The 15,703-nt window shown below is 49.4% G+C and overlaps 1 protein-coding gene across 1 annotated transcript in view; it reads left to right on the top strand.

Moving 5' to 3' along the window:
- LOC121433002 (dynein regulatory complex protein 1) overlaps positions 1-15,703 on the top strand; it is a 35,024-nt gene that overhangs the window by 14,013 nt on the left and 5,308 nt on the right. The window contains exons 4-13 of the mRNA XM_041631222.1: positions 2,522-2,705; positions 4,663-4,800; positions 6,006-6,092; positions 8,235-8,357; positions 10,844-10,983; positions 11,185-11,319; positions 11,643-11,875; positions 14,022-14,134; positions 14,950-15,039; positions 15,448-15,534. Coding sequence (XP_041487156.1) covers positions 2,522-2,705; positions 4,663-4,800; positions 6,006-6,092; positions 8,235-8,357; positions 10,844-10,983; positions 11,185-11,319; positions 11,643-11,875; positions 14,022-14,134; positions 14,950-15,039; positions 15,448-15,534 — 1,330 coding nt within the window. The remainder of the gene's footprint in view (positions 1-2,521; positions 2,706-4,662; positions 4,801-6,005; positions 6,093-8,234; positions 8,358-10,843; positions 10,984-11,184; positions 11,320-11,642; positions 11,876-14,021; positions 14,135-14,949; positions 15,040-15,447; positions 15,535-15,703) is intronic.

Genomic DNA, 15,703 nt, shown 5'->3' with positions numbered 1-15,703 from the left:
GAAGGGTTTGATTGTTGAGTAGGTGTTTTAGGCAGAGGCGCGCAATCTCAGAACACGCTTGAGAGTGGCTGGTGTGGCTCAGACGGTGCCAACAGCCCGAGAATGACTTTTTTTTGTGTTTTTTTTTTTTTCGAGACAGGGTTTCTCTGTAGCTTTGGAGCCTGTCCTAGAACTAGTTCTTGTAGACCAGGCTGGCCTCGAACTCACAAAGATCCGCCTGCCTCTGCCTCCCGAGTGCTGGGATTAAAGGTGTGCACCACCACCGCCCGGAGAATGACTCTGCACCTCTTGCAGGTGCAGCTTGCTGAGTGGGCGCTACTGACAAAGCAGGTGATGACTGCAGGGGGGTGGTGTGTGTGTGTGGGGGGGCTGCATTCATCTGAAGCCTCTGCCAACAAACCTTTTTTTCCTGTGGCTCTAAAGCGGCAGCTGAATTGATGGAAACCTGGGCTTGGAGTGCCCCCTAGTGTTCCATCTGTAGAGGCGACAAGGGCTGAGATGAGGCGCAGATGAAACAGCACTTTGAAACAAAGTGTCCTTGTGCACTGGGTTTTCTTCCTCTTATCCCGGCTTCTCTGATCTTAGAAAACACCCTGGGAAGCCGCACGGCTTGTTTACTTCAGTCTTTCATACAGGACCATTACCTGAAGCCATGACGAAAGATGACGTTACTGTGGCTGGATCTTAGTGAAAATTTGGAGGGGGGAGGACAGGCAAAACAAACAAACAAACAAAAACAAAACAACAACAACAGCAAAATCAACCAAGAAGCTTGATATTAAATCAGTTAAATGAGCAGACTCACAGGTAGCTCAGAGTTACATTCACATGGAGCAACATTTTCTAGAAAAGAAAAGAAATATTGTAAGGTACCATGACTGTGGCGGTATGAGATAGGATCACAGGATATTTATGTTGTGGCTCCTGTCATTAAAGAAGTTTGTGCCCTTTATGGTGACAATCATATAGAGTCACAGGCATTCACTGGTGTGGTCCTGGCCACCATTTTCAGAAGCGCTCCTGCCCCTTCACGGGCCTCTTCGGAATCTCTACAGGGCGCTCCTGATTTTGTTACTGATGATGGAGGGAAGCGATCAGACACCCAAGGCTGTGCTGTTAATGAACTTATCTAAGAGTTTAAGAGCTGGGTGTGGTGGCCATGCCTGGGTTCTCCTCAGTGCTGGCAAGCTGAGGTAGGAGAGTAGCCACTCAGGGGTCCCTCCTGGGTTCCAGGCCAGCCTGGACTACAGCTGAGACTCTCAGCAAAAAGAATTTAGGTATCACTTGTGATGTGGTAGCCAGGTACCGAGTGAGCCCCCAAACAGTATGTCATTTTATTAATCCTAGCAATGGGCACACAAAGGTCACCAAGGTAGATATCTCATCCTCTGCCCTGCACAGAGGGGGTCAGGCGAAGTGTGCAGAGATTAAGTGGCTCTTCTCGAGTCTACTCACGGTACTGTCAGGATTTGATTCTAAGCTGTTGGCAATAATCCTAAGCGTCACCGTCTACCCTGCCCAGCTGGCTTGATGCGAATGCACGGACGTGCTTTATTCAGCATTGGCTTGTTTTTAAATTGGGGTTGGCGTTTATGAAGAAGGGGTTTTGTCTGAGCCCCTTGTCTTGATGCTTTGACAAAATACCGGACAAGATCAGCTTAGGGAAGGGAGGACTTCTCTTGGCTTCCAGTTTGGGGTCCCAGTCCGCTGTGGCAGAGATGTCAGGTCAGCAGGAGCTCGAGACAGCTGGTCACAGGGCGGCTGAAGCCGAAGGGTAGAGAGGGTTGAGTGCTGGTAGTCGGTTCAGCTTTTTCTGATTCAGCCTCGGGCTTCAACCCTTTAACCTTTGCATTGGTGCTGCCCATATTTAGAGCTGGTTTTCCCACCTCAGTTGACTGTGTCTTGACAGGCCCTTACAGACACACCCAAAGGTTTGTTTCCATGGTGATTCTAAACCCCATCAAGCTGACAATGTCAGCCACCGCAGATTTCAGTGTGGACGTGTGGACATGAAGAGCAGGGGAGAAAGACATGGAAGGGTGGTGGTCTGGACCTTAGTGTATGGGCTGTCAAGAGACGAACTTGCTGGTGATCTGTCTTGGCAAGTGCTTGACGTAGGTTACTTGGGGTGAAGCCTTAAACTGAAAGAAAGGGTGTGGAGACAGCTCAGTGGGTACAGGGACTTGGCCCAAGGCTGATGGACTGAGTTCATCTGTGGGCCCCACACAGTGGAAGCAGAGGCTGACTTCTTCAAGTTGGTCCATTGTTCTCCACACACAGGCTGTGGCACATGTCTGTACACACACATCTGTGCATGTACACACACATACACAAACATACTAGATAAATACAATTCAGTACAAAATTAAGCCAAAAGCCATTTCCCCAGAGTTTGGTTTTGCTCTTGGTGAGGGTCTGAGGGAAGAACCTGGACCGTGGAGCCTCTGACATGCTCTCAGGAGAAGCTGCTGGCTCCTCTGGAAGGCAGGCCCCAGAACACCCAGCACACTTCTCTTTGCAGACTCGAGAAGCTGGAGAATGAAGTTAAGACCAGCCAGGACAAATTTGATGAAATCACAGCCAAGTGGGAGGAGGGCAGACAGAAGCGGATTCCTCAGGAACTGTGGGAGATGCTCAACACTCAGCAGGTGCACTGTGCTGGCCTCATAGAAGACAAGAACAAGCTCATCAGTGAGCTGCAGCAGGTGAGGGGCTGCAGCAGATGAGGAGCTGCAGCAGGTGAGGAGCTGCAGTAGGGTGAGGAGCTGCAGCAGGCCAGGGGCTGCAGCAGGCGAGGAGCTGCAGCAGGTGAGGAGCTGCAGCAAGTGAGGGGCTGCAGCAGGCCAGGGGCGGGTCTCCATCCTGACTGAGGGGGCGTGGCCTGGCAGTCCTTGGCTTTTCCTGCCTCACTTTATCTTCTCGCCTGTGACACAGTTCAAGCCAGGCGTGACGATCTACACCTGTAATCCCAGCACTTGGGAGGCTGATGGGGGAGAGTAAGTCAAGGCCAGTTGGGCCACAGCAATGAGATGATGTTGGAAAGAAAAAAGAGAAACCCACCTGTTTGCACTTTTATGCTAAGCGGAAGATCCTCAGGTGGCAGGCACGCGGGCTCTCTCAGGAAGCTGCCGAGCTCGGTCACTCATCTGTATGCCCCGCTTCACTCCGTTGACTGTTCCTCTAAGCTCTCAGAAGGTTTGAGTCTGGCACAGGTTCCATTTCTCTATTTTTGATTTTTGCTCCCACTACAAATCCACTGTCCCAAGGCTTTTTCTGATTTCTTCCAGGTACTCACTGTTTTAGGCTTTGCTTTTAAGTTTTTTTTTTATTCCATCTGTTAGCTTTTTATGACATAAGCTGAGAGCAGTGTTTCATATTTTACATGCGGACTGTCCAGCTGTTTCAATAATGTGTCTTTTTGTTTTTTTTAAACATATTCAGTTTCTGGGCACGGTCTCATTATAGTCCAGGTTGGCTTTGCAATTAGTCTGTAATTGAGAATGACCTCGAACTTGGCCTCTGCCTCCTAAGTACTGACGTTAGAGGTGTGTGTCACGAAACTCGGCTAGGTGGAGCTACGGATCAAAGCCAGGGCCAACCGCACACGCAGTGAGCGCTCGCTCCACCAACTGAGCTACACCTCTGGCTCCAGTAACACTGAGAGGACTTCGCCACAGTGTGGGCTGTTGAAAACTCTTGGGTTGAGGCTAGGGCTGTAGCTGAGCGGAAGTGCTTGTCTCGGACAAGGCTTCTCCCTTCAGTGCCTGCCTCTGCCTTCCAAGTGCTGGGATTTAAAGATGCACACCACTGTACTAGGCCTTCTCTTCTGGACCGCCAACCAGCTCTCCAAATCATGACAGACTTGTTATTAGTTTTGAATGTTCGGCCTAGTTTAGGCATAGTTCTGGCTAGCTCTTTTAACTTAAATTAACCTCTTGCTCTTTATCTACCTTTTGCCTCTGGACTTTTACTTTTCTTTCTGTATATCTTACTTGCACTGCTTCTGTCTGCTGGCTGGTGGCTGCCTGGCTTCTGCCCTGGGCGTGTTCCTTGTTTTCTTGTTCTTCCTTCTCTCTCCTTTCCTCTCCTCTCTCACCTTTTCTTCCTCCCCCCACTCCACCTAGCTTTCTCCTCCTATTTATTCTCTCTGCCTGGCAGCCCTGCCTATCCTTTCTCCTGCCTAGCTATTGCCTGTTCAGTTCTTTATTAGACCAGTCAGGTGCCTTAGGAAGGCAAGGTGAACCAGATACATCGTTACATAGTTAAACACACATCCTTGCATCATTAAACAAATGCAGATAAACAAGAATAACCCAGCTTTACACAGTTAAACTAATACTCTGCAGCATAGACGAATGTAACTCATCTTTGCCTATTTAAAATAATATTCCACAACACACCACCACACTTGGATTTTTTTTTTTTTAACCAAGTCTTGCTATTTAGGCTAGGCCAGCCTTGAGCCCACTATGAAACCCCGAGTGGTCTCAAACTCACTTAGTAACCAGCACGCTCGCCATCCTCCCCTCTCTAGGCCATGCTGTCACACCTGCCTTAATTCCGCGTGTTTGCAGGTTCGGATGGGGGCACTGGGTGGGTGTGCTTGGAAGCTCTTGTTCCTGCCTCTGTTTCTGACCTACTTCTGCCTGTACCCCACTCAAGGAGTTAAAAATAAAGGATGACCAGTACGTGAAGGACTTGAAGAAGCAGTCGGACGACATCAGCCTGCTTCTGGAGAGGATGGAGGAGCAAGTGAAGAACGTGATGAAGAACTTCCGTCAGGAGCTCATTCACATCGAGGTGAGGGTTTGTGGGGACACTGGGAGGACAGCTGCACCTGTTCTGACAGTCTGGGGGGGCAATGACTCCGACCTCTGATTTCTTTCTGGTTTTAGGGTTTGTTTGCTCATTCATTCCTTTATTCAACAAGTGAGGAATCAGGCGCTTAGTGTGTGACAGGCGCAGTTCCAGGGGCAGGCAAGACAGCCGTGAGCAAAGCGGAGCCCCCGTTGGAGCCTGTCGTCTCCCGGGAGGCAGCCAGACGACACATGTACACTCCTAGGCATACGATTGGCTGGTGCTAATGAGGACTGTGAAAGAGCAGACAGGGCAGAGCGTGTTCAGTCAGCTTTCTGTCTCGGTGACAAATCCCAGAACCGGACCACTTAAGAGGAAAGGTTTGGCTTTCGCTGATGGGTTCAGTTGGTTCTGTCCATCGTGATGGAGAAGATGTGGCCGAGCAGTAGTGTTCATGTGAGGGGCAGCAGAGCGGCATATGCCTGCGCTAGAGAATGCGCTCATCTCCCCTTATCCCACCCAGACCCCCCAACCTCTTCTATGTAGGGCCCTAATCTACTATGCCACCCATATTCAGGGTGGTTCTTTTTCTTAGTCTCAGACTGCCCAAGAGGTGCGCTCGAAGCTGTCTCCCAGGAGACTCTGTTCAGGTCGACAGTAGAGATGAACCACAGAGAATGAGGGACGTCAGTGCTCCAGAACCACAGTCAAATGGAGCTGTTTGCTGGTGTATGGCAGTGATGTGAGGGGTGGGGACAAGAAGGGACAAGCAGGAATCAGAGATTATTATCTTGAAAGACACGTTCAAGATTGAGATTGTGTTTTAGGTCTTCCAAAATCAGGAGAGAGACAAGAGAACAAGAGGGCTGGGGCCCTCCCAGCCCCCTCCCAATTGTCACCCTCTGCATCTTCATGGTGGCAGGTATTCACAGTCTGCATGTTGTCTTTGCCGTCACAGCAATGCTATCAAGGCTGAGGTGCATGCCAAGGTTTGCCCTGTGGTTGCCTCCAGCACCAGGCCTCCGATAGGCTAAGCTGTGGGACTCTGGGCAAGCTTCCTCTCAGCATTTGTGAGAAGTATGCCATTGCTAACTTCCATTCAACCCTTTCAGCAGCCATTTGGCCACATGAAATCTGGCAAGTTCATGTTTGTGTGTGACCTCATCTATACGGCTGGGCACCAGGGCCTTTTCCTGTCTTTGTTGTAGAAAGCCTTTGAGTTGGAACGTCAAGAGCTACTGTCCAGTAATAAGAAGAAATGGGAGCGAGCACTGCAGGCTCACAATGCCAAGGAGGTAAAGGGGTGGGTGAGCGGGTGGGAGTGTCCAGGGTGACCTGTGGGCAGTATTGGATATGGCCGAACCCTGAGCCTCGAGTACCTTGGGTAGGACTTGTGTGGCCCATGCTTTTTTCTGGGCTTCATCATTAGTCAGTGTGGCTTCAGGGCTGAGTGTTCAATGGCTTTCCACCATCTCGTCATTACCTTCTTGGGTATCCACTCCAGTCCTAGTATTTGTGACCCAAGAAAGTGTTTTTCTTTTTCATTTTTTTTTTTTTGAGAGAGGGTCTTATATAGGTCAGGATGACTACAAACTTTCTTTTTTTGCTATTGTTGTTTTGTTTTGTTTTTTCGAGACAGGGTTTCTCTGTAGCTTTGGAGCCTGTCCTGGAACTCACTTTGTAGACCAGGCTGGCCTCAAACTCACAGAGATCCTCCTGCCTCTGCCTCCTGAGTGCTGGGATTTAAAGGTGTGCTCAGCCACAAATTTTCTGTATATGGTCAGGAGTGACTTTGATCCTCTGCCTCCATCCCCTGAGTTCTGGGATCATAGGTATTATTATGGTTTAGATAAAATGCTACGGTTCCCCCAGTGGCTGCGAGCCACGACGGGCAGTGGGTCCCAGGCAGGGATCTGCGTGGCGGGTAAGAGACCTTGGCCAGTCATCTGGTCCCAGGAGGAGTCACGGTTGAGAAACAGATGGATAGGCATGCAAAGAAAGTGGGTATTTATTTAGTGGGTTATGGAGGGGAAAGGGAAAGGGGAAGAGAGGGAAGAGCAGAGAGAGGGGCTTGTCTCTTAAAGGGACAGGGTACCCAGGTGACAGACCAGGCTGGCAGATCATAACAGGTATGCAATGTTATGTCTGCTCTATGAAGTACTAGGGGTCCAACCCAGGGCTTCCCGTTCACATGCTAAGCAAGCACTCTTTCAACTGAGCTACATCCCCAGCCCAGGAAACTTTTAATTAACTTAACTTAATTATTGTTATTAATTTTTGAGACAATCTCACTATGTAGTCCTGGCTTGCCTGGAACTTGATATGTGGAACAGACTGAACTTGAACTTTTGAACATGTAGAACTCCCTATGTAGAACAGGCTGACCTTGAACCTGTGAACTTGTAGAACTCCCTTTGTAGAACAGGCTGACCTTGAACCTGTGAAAGCGCTTTTGCCTCTTGATTGCTGGGGTTGCGGGTGTGTACAATCCAATTTTAAGACATACTTAAAAGTAGTGTAGGAATAGTGTGTCACTTTATTTCATAGGTACAAAGAGCAGAAGTGACACAAATAAGATGAATTATTGTTATGATTTTGCACTGTAAAGGCTAGGTTATAGGGTATGTTTTTCTTTTGAAAAAATATTTTTAAAAAAGATCTGTGGTTTTTTTTTGTTTCTTTTGAGTAGGCTCCCACAGAGCTAGAAGAAGTTGTTAGATCTCCTGGAGCTGGAGTTACAGTGGCATGGAGTCATGTGGGTTCTGGGAACCAGATTTGGGTCCTATGCAGGAACATCACTGTCTGAACAGCTGAGCCATCACTCCAGCTGCTGTGTCTGTAGTTTCTACAGTAAGAACCCAGCCAGGATTCTGAGAACCCAGTCTTGGAGCTTGGGCCTTTGAATGCTGAATCATCTGTGCTGCTATGGGTGCTATGGTACTGCGCCTATAGTGAGGGCACCTGCACTAGGAGATGGTTCGCCAGCCTCGGGCAAGGGCCTGAAGAGTGAAATACACACACACACACACGGGTCATCCTTTAATTACCCAAGAATGCCCACTTTATTGTGTCCAGGGCAGCTTATGTAGTGCCTTCCCTGACCAATGGCCACACCCTAGCTCTTCTTCAGCTGGAAGCCACCCGAAACCACTCCCCTGCCATCAGGTTCCTGAGGGTCTCGTGCTCAGAGCAGCTGCAAACACAGGAAAACAAGTTGTTTTGCTCAGAGCAGCTGCAGGCATAACAGGTTGTTTACTCCAGCAGGCAAGGGGGTCACAGGAAATTCAGGGTCTGGGGATCCACCATCCCCAACAGAATGCCAGCAGACATCCCTGTCCGTGAGACTCCAAGCCCCACACTGTACCCTGCTTGTCGGGCTCTCCTGAGGGTTGAGTTGGAAGGGAGGTTCCCTAATCTGCATGGCTGTCCACCCTCAGCTGGAGTACCTCATCACCCGCATGAAGAAGGTGGAGGACTACGAGAAGCAGCTCAACAAGCAGCGGGCCTGGGACTGCGAAGAGTACAACACCATCAAGATCAAGCTCGAGCGGGACGTTCAGGTGAGAGGCGGCCGGGAGGTGACAAATGGAGTCTCTCATCTTCGCTACTACCCATGGTGTCTCAGAGGCAGGCACTTACTGTATGGTATTTACCTCTTCTCTCTCCTCTTCCTCCTCTTCTTCCTCCTTCCTCTTCTTCCTTGGAGGGATAAGATCTAATGTAGCCTAGGCTAGTCTTGAACTAGTGATCTTCCTATTTCCTTCTAAGTGTCGTGAGTCTCTGTGTTAGGGTTAGGAATAGGATACACAAGTCCTCTGCAAGAGCAGACAGTGCCCCTAGCTAGGGAGCTACCCTCTCCAGCCCCTTAGTTTAATGAAGGAAAGAAATGCTTTTATTTTAGGCTGCTCATGCTCTGTCTGTCTGTCTATCATCTATTTGTCTGTTTATTGATCTATACATCTATTGTGCTGGGGGCTGAATTTAGGGTGCCATTCACACTAAGCACATGCTCTCTCACTGAGCTATAGGTCTAGCGCTCCTTTTACTTTTTATTTTGAGATAGTCTCAAGTTACCCAGGCTGGCCATGAAGCCACCCTGTAGTCTAGGGTCGCTTTGAAATTATGACACACCTGCCTCAATTGTAGGCTTATGCTCATTTAAGACTGTAAACTCAGTTTTCAGTAAGAGCTGCTGGGATTTTTGTTTGTTTGTTTGTTTTGATTTTTTGAGACAGGGTTTCTGTGTGTAGCTTTGGAGCCTGTCCTGAAACTCACTCTGTAGACCAGGCTGGCCTCAAACTCGCAGAGATCTGTCTGCCTCTGCTTCCCCAGCACTAGGATTAAAGGAGTGTGCCACCACCACCTGGTTTAGAGCGGTGTTTTTATTTATTTATTTATTTATTTATTTATTTATTTATTTATTTATTGTTTTTCGAGACAGGGTTTCTCTGTGGTTTTGGAGCCTGTCCTGGAACTAGCTCTTGTAGACCAGGCTGGTCTCGAATTCACAGAGATCCGCCTGCCTCTGCCTCCCGAGTGCTGGGATTAAAGGTGTGCACCATCACCGCCCGGCTGAGCGGCTGTGTTTTAATACCAGGATGTTAACCACAGAACACTGAGTACATGCCAGCCCCAGTGGCAGTTAATGCAGGGCTGGGGATGGAGCCAGGGGTGTGATGGTGCATGCCTATAATCCCAGAATTTACGAGGTGGAGGCAGAAGGATCAGCAGGTCATCTTTAGCTACATAGCGAGTTGGAGGCCAGCCTAGGCTATATGAGCCTTTCCTCAAAAACCCACCAAACAAGCAACAATAAACTATGCTTACTATATAGCAATCAAGGATGGCTATGCTGAGAGTAAACCCTAAGAAGATTGACAGTGGGGCATTGGTGTGGAAATTATGTTAAGCATAAAGAGAGAAAACTAATACCTACTATGCAAATTATGTCACTGTGCCCTGCAGAGGTGGATTGTGGGAGACACAGGCTTCTGTGAATCGTGTGGGATCCTTGGCTACACTGCCATCGACCCCCATGTGCCATTGCCTTTGGGACCCCAGTGGAGCCCAAAGGGCTTGGGACTGGTGCCAGACACTCAGCACAGTGGCAGTGCCCAAGGCTTTGGTCCCTGGAATTGCTCTCAAGCAAAACCAGGAGCAAATGATTGTGACAGAGGAAGTAAAAATGGCCAAGAAATAGACAAACGTGTGCAAGCAGAGATGCAAATCAAAGCAATCAGATGACGGTTGCTGTGGTTGGGGTGCCGGGGTCTGGTTGCTTTGGGATTTTGCTTATAAAATCAGCGCAGTCAAATTTGTCCAGATTGCAAAGGGGAAACGGACTCAAGTCCTTCCACTCTTTGCGGTGTTCAGTGGCATGAGACGCTGGAAGTGGTTCCCAGGACTAGCAGTGTGGTGCCAAGGGCCGGAGAGATGGCTCAGTGGTTAAAAACACTCACTGTTCTTGCAGAGGATGGGTTTGGTTCCCAGCACCCACCTGGCAGCTCGGGTTCTGGCCTTCACCTGCATGTGGTATACATACATACATGTAGGCACTCACACATACACACTAAAAAAAAGATGAAGCTGGGTGGTGGTGGTGCACGTCTTTAATCCCAGCACTCGGGAGGCAGAGGCAGGCAGGTCTCTGTGAGTTTGTGGCTAACTTGGTCTACAAGAGCTAGTTCCAGGACAGGCACCAAAGCTACACAGAGAAACCCTGTCTCAAAAAACAAAAAAACCAACAAAACAAAAAGATGGTACTGGAGATGTTCCTGTGTGTGTACCCCATGGTATAGACATAGAGGTCAGAGGATTTGCAGGATCAGTAACTCTCGTCCTCAGTAATGGCAACAAGTGCTCTTCCTGGCTGAGCCATCATCAGTGTTGATGACAGAATTTCTAGTTTAGGTTGCGGCACACGCCCCTGAGCTCCCTCAAGAGCATGACTTGAACAAAGCACTGTCCTCAGGGACAGTACATTACACTAGGGCCGGTTAGGTATGCATGTATGTATGTGCATATTTACTTTTCAAATCGACACCAGATTCTCGAGCAACAGCTTCAGCAGATGAAAGCAACTTACCAGCTAAACCAAGAGAAGTTAGAGTACAACTTCCAGGTGCTGAAGAAGAGAGACGAAGAAAGCACTGTGATCAAATCCCAGCAGAAGAGGAAGCTCAACCGGTCAGTGAGCCAGTGGGTAGAGCAGCTTGCTTGGCTGTGTGTGTGTGTGTGTGTGTGTGTGTGTGTGTGCGCGCGTGTGTGTGTGCGTGTGTGTGTGTGCACGCGCGCGCTTCTATGCTGTCCCGTGAAGAGGCGGGTGATAGGGGCCACCTTTGTCCTACCTGCTTCGCCGCCCCAGTTGGAGTTCCTTCTCTCCATCAGCTTACATGATGTCCTTAACAACCTGAGAACAAAATACGCCAAGCAGATAAAACAGTTTCAAGAGGAGAACCAGTCCCTGACTTCCGACTTCAAAAGGCTCGTGGGGCAGTTCAAGGAGCTACAGAGAGCCATGAGGTGCCCCGGGAGTCTGGTCTGGAATGGGGGCGACGGCAGGAGGGAGAGTGGGCAGGGGTGCAGCAACAGCAGTGATTTCACTGGACTTGAGGTCCCCAGCTCTTCTGGAAGACTCACTCATGCTCCACGTCCCTCTGTCCCTTGACTCACGGGTCACTTGTCCGTTTTGATTTCTCATTGGGACAGCTGCATTTTATCCCATGCAGGGTCCAGGTGTTGGGGATTTGAAATTCTTCCTTGTGTTCTTTTATCCTATTGATGGTTGGGGGAAGGGGGCCGGGGGCCAGGCCTTAAGGACGGTTGGCTGTAACTTTGCTTTACAGACACTTCACCATTATCGATGCGGAAAAGTTTCGGGAGATTTGGCTGATGAACGAAGAAGAGGCGAAGGCGCTAGCGCAGAGAGCCTTTGACGTGGACTGCATTATCCATGTTCAGCACCTGGGGCTGCCCTGGAAGATGCCTGACTTTTGGTTCCTGCGGAATGTGGGGCCAATTTCCATGCAGCAGCGGAAGTCAGCCGCACAGATACTCGAAGAACTGTTGCTGCAGACAGGTGACTGAAACAGTCATGGAGACGGAGTGGCCCTCTGGGAACATAGACTAGCCTACCCATCTTAACACGGCAAAGGCAGGAGAGATCCTCAGTAGTGGGCTAGTGAGAGGGTTCGGTGGGTAAAGGAGATTGCCGCCAAGCTTGATATCTTGAGTTCAAACTCCAGAACCCACACGATAGGCCAGAAATGACTCCTGCAAGTTGACCTCTGACTTCCACACACCTGCCTCCACATGCAATAAATAAAAACACGCTTCCTTTCATCTAGTTGTTTGTGGTTCCCAGTACCTCACACATGTCAGACATGCTCCGAGTCACTGTTGTATCTACAGCCCTCACTTTACTTACAACACCGTTGGAGATTATCTGGTTGTAGTAAAAACTATTCTCTCGGGGGCTGGAGAGATGGCTCAAGTGGTTAAGAGCATTGCCTGCTCTTCCAAAGGTCCTGAGTTCAATTCCCAGCAACCACATGGTGGCTCACAACCATCTGTAATGAGGTCTGGTGCCCTCTTCTGGCCAGCAGACATACACAGACAGAATATTGTATACATAATAAATAAATAAAAAAAAAAACCTATTCTCTCCACATGGTACCGTGTTGAGTCTGTGCCCGAATTCCCTCAAACAGTCCTCTGGTCATCCCTGGCCTGGTTGCTTTGGGGGTTACTTGTGTTGCCTAACCAACAGCCCCATTCATTTGTCTTTTTGTTCTCTTTGTTGGAAATTGTTGGTGCAGATCCCTATGAGTGCGTTTGCGGGGTAATGGGCAAATGCCTTTGCTATCTTGTTGGAAATCACGACAGAGAGATGTTGTCATTTCTGTATTCTTAACATCGTATGCTATCTGAGACTCTGAGTCATGCATTTTTCTTTTTTTCTTTATGAGAGAGTCTCATGTGGCCCAGGCTGGCCTCAAACTCTACGTAGCCAAGGCCAGCCTTGAACTCCTGATGTCCCTGCCTCCTCCTTCCAAGTTCTAGGATTACGTATGGCATGTGCTAAATCATAGGTATTGTCTTACCTTTTGAACAACCAGTAAGCCTTGGGTGATACACGATTTTTAAAATATATTAATTCATGGCCGGGCATGGTGGTGCATGCCTTTAATCCCAGCACTCAGGAGGCAGAGGCAGGTGGATCTCTATGAGTTTGAGATCCTGGTCTACAGAGTGAGTTCCAGGACAGCCAGGGCTGTTACACCCTATCTCAAAAAACAAAACAAAAAATTATTTGTGTGTGTGTGTGTGTGTGTGTATCTGAGCCACAGCACATGTGTGGGTCAGAGGACAACTTGCAGGAATTGGTTCTCTCTGTCCACCATGTAGATCCCAGGGATCAAGTTTAGGTTATCAGCCTAAAAGGTAAAAGGCAAGCACCTTTTGTTCAGGGAGCCATCTTACCAGCCATTATACCATGATTTTATTTCCCATGTTCTGAGTAAGAATTAACAGAGTAAATAGAGGGTAAAATTTTTAATTTTTTTAAAATTGTAATTTCTTCTTCTTTTTTTTTTGGTGTGTTTTTCTGTGTTTTCCCCCTTTAATTGCAAAAAATTATGTGTGTATATGCTACATGTATGTGCCTTAGGAGGCCAGAAGGTGGCGCTGGATCTCCTAGAGCTGGAGTTACAGGTGTCTGTAGACTGACAATGTGGGGCTGGGAACTGAACTCAGGTCCTGTACAGGAGCAGGAAGTGGCTTAGCCTCTGCACCATCTCTGCAGCCTTCTTCTCATCTTAAGGGAAGTTTTGGCTCCTGCTGTCGGCTGTCAGGTCTTGGTGACAGGGTTCCTCTGTGTGGCAGCCATCTTGTCCTTTTAGTAGGCTACTTCTAGTCTCTGTGGGTTTGGAAATCATGTAACTTGTCTCCAAAGCGCAAATAAATAGGTTCATGTTCTCCTCTCCCTCCTTGGTTCATGGTTGGATCTGAGCATGAAGCCTCCAGATAGGTGAGGTTTGGGGAAACATCCTCCTGGGCGGGCTGGGACTGTCCTAACTCTCCAGTCTCAGCATTCACATGTGATTGGCCACAGAGACAGTAAGCAGGCCATTTGCTCAGGGAAAGCCACCCGGCAGCTTCTCAAAGTCCACAAGCCAAGAAATTATCCTCTCCTACCTTCCTTTCTCTGACCCACTTACTTGTAGAAGAAGATGGGACAGAAGAGGCCATCTCAGAGGATGAGTCTTACCTGGACCTGCCCAAGCAAGTTTCAGCAAAAACTACCAGAAGAATCTTGATGCTCCTGTGTGACGAGTCGGTAAGGCCTCCAAGCTCCTGTGGCCTGGAGCCAGGCGTGGCAGGCCTGCCCCGAGAGAAGCCAAGGGTGTGAACGTGAAGGGCGGTGCTTTGAGAGGTCTAGCCGGCAATGGCTACTCCCACAGCGGGCCGTACTGGCTGACAATAAGGTTTTCCCTTCCACTAATCCGTCTGCCAGGTCTGCCGCTCCTGTGCCTGCTCCAACTGTATCAAGTCTCAAATATTTGCAGTGCTGGCAATGAGGACATGTTGGAGCTGGCTCAGCGGGAGCTAGGTGGTTGCAACATCACGTGGTGTTTCTTAGATGAGGCGGTAGCTCAGCCTCAGTGGTCTTGGGCAGCCACTCCTGCTGAAGGTCCCCTCTGTCATATGCAGCTGGATAGCACGGCGTCCTCAGCTCAGTGTGACACCTGACTTTACCCCACCCCACCTGTGTCACACACAGTATGGCTCTCTCCTCCTCCATACCCTGTTCTCCTCTTCAGGACTTGCTTCTGAGTTCTGTAGGGATCCGGAGGAAAATGGAGGAGGTGGGCACTGAGGCTGGCCTTGTTTAAAGTGCGGTGGAGACCCAGGTGTTTGCCCAGTGACTTGTGGGTGAGGTGGAGAGCAGTCTAAACCCAGAATGGGAACTGGCTTTGTTCTAGCATCCTGAGACTGGCTTAGGCATCCCCAGGTGACCTCCACGAGGACCCCATTGCCTGGAGGCTCACTGTTAGAGGTTCTGCTCTGTGGCATTGTCCCTATAGGGTCGTGTTGTGGATAAGTTGTTCCTGGACCCCAGCTCTGACTGGGGACACCTCCTTTTCTTCCCAGGGTTTCCTCATAGAGAGCAAACTGTTGAGCCTGCTCCTCCCCCTGGAGAAGAGTGAATGCTATCTGCTGAGGTTGGACGCCATCTTCTCTGTGAGTCCCACTGGGCAGAGAGGACATGGAGTGGGGGCCGGAACCTGTTTTCTCAGCAATACCTAAATCTTGAGAGTATACCAGAGTCTCCCAGGCCTTCAGATTGACTTTGGTGTCATGATCTGTGTGGAGCACCCCGCCCACCTCCCCTTGTGTCATGATGTGTTGAGTATCCCCCAGGTGTCACTATGTTTGCTCCCCTCTCCCAAGCTCTGGGCTTTGTCCCAGTCTTCTGATGGTTCCAGTTGGCTGCATCTTCCTGGCTCTCACCCTAAACCTTCTATTCAGGCCTCATGGATGCTGAGTGGAGCCTCTTACTCTTAGTTCAGAGGAGTTGAGGGTCTAAGAGTACCCCGAGTTCATGGCCTATTTGGGGAGATCTGAGCAGCCATCTTGTTTTCTCCCCAGGCCCTGGGAATTGAAAGTGAAGATGACCTGTACAAGCTGGTGAACTTCTTCCTTCGATACCGGTCCCATCGTTTATCCTCTGCCAAGGTGGGGCAGGGTGCAGCTGGGAGAGCGTTTTGTTTCTCTGTGGGGGCCTGCCTGTCTTTCACTCTGCCCCTGTCTGTGACATGTGCCCTGTGCTCTAAGGTGGCACATCCCTCTACCGTCTCATAGCTGTTTGGGGAATGTGGCGGTGGTGAGCACTGGCACTGGGTCT

Source organism: Microtus oregoni, unplaced genomic scaffold (genome assembly GCF_018167655.1).
Source record: "Microtus oregoni isolate MIOR12 unplaced genomic scaffold, Mior012 000036F_ref0000092, whole genome shotgun sequence".
Taxonomy (NCBI): Eukaryota; Metazoa; Chordata; class Mammalia; order Rodentia; family Cricetidae; genus Microtus; species Microtus oregoni.
This window is presented reverse-complemented; position numbering and strand designations above follow the sequence as displayed.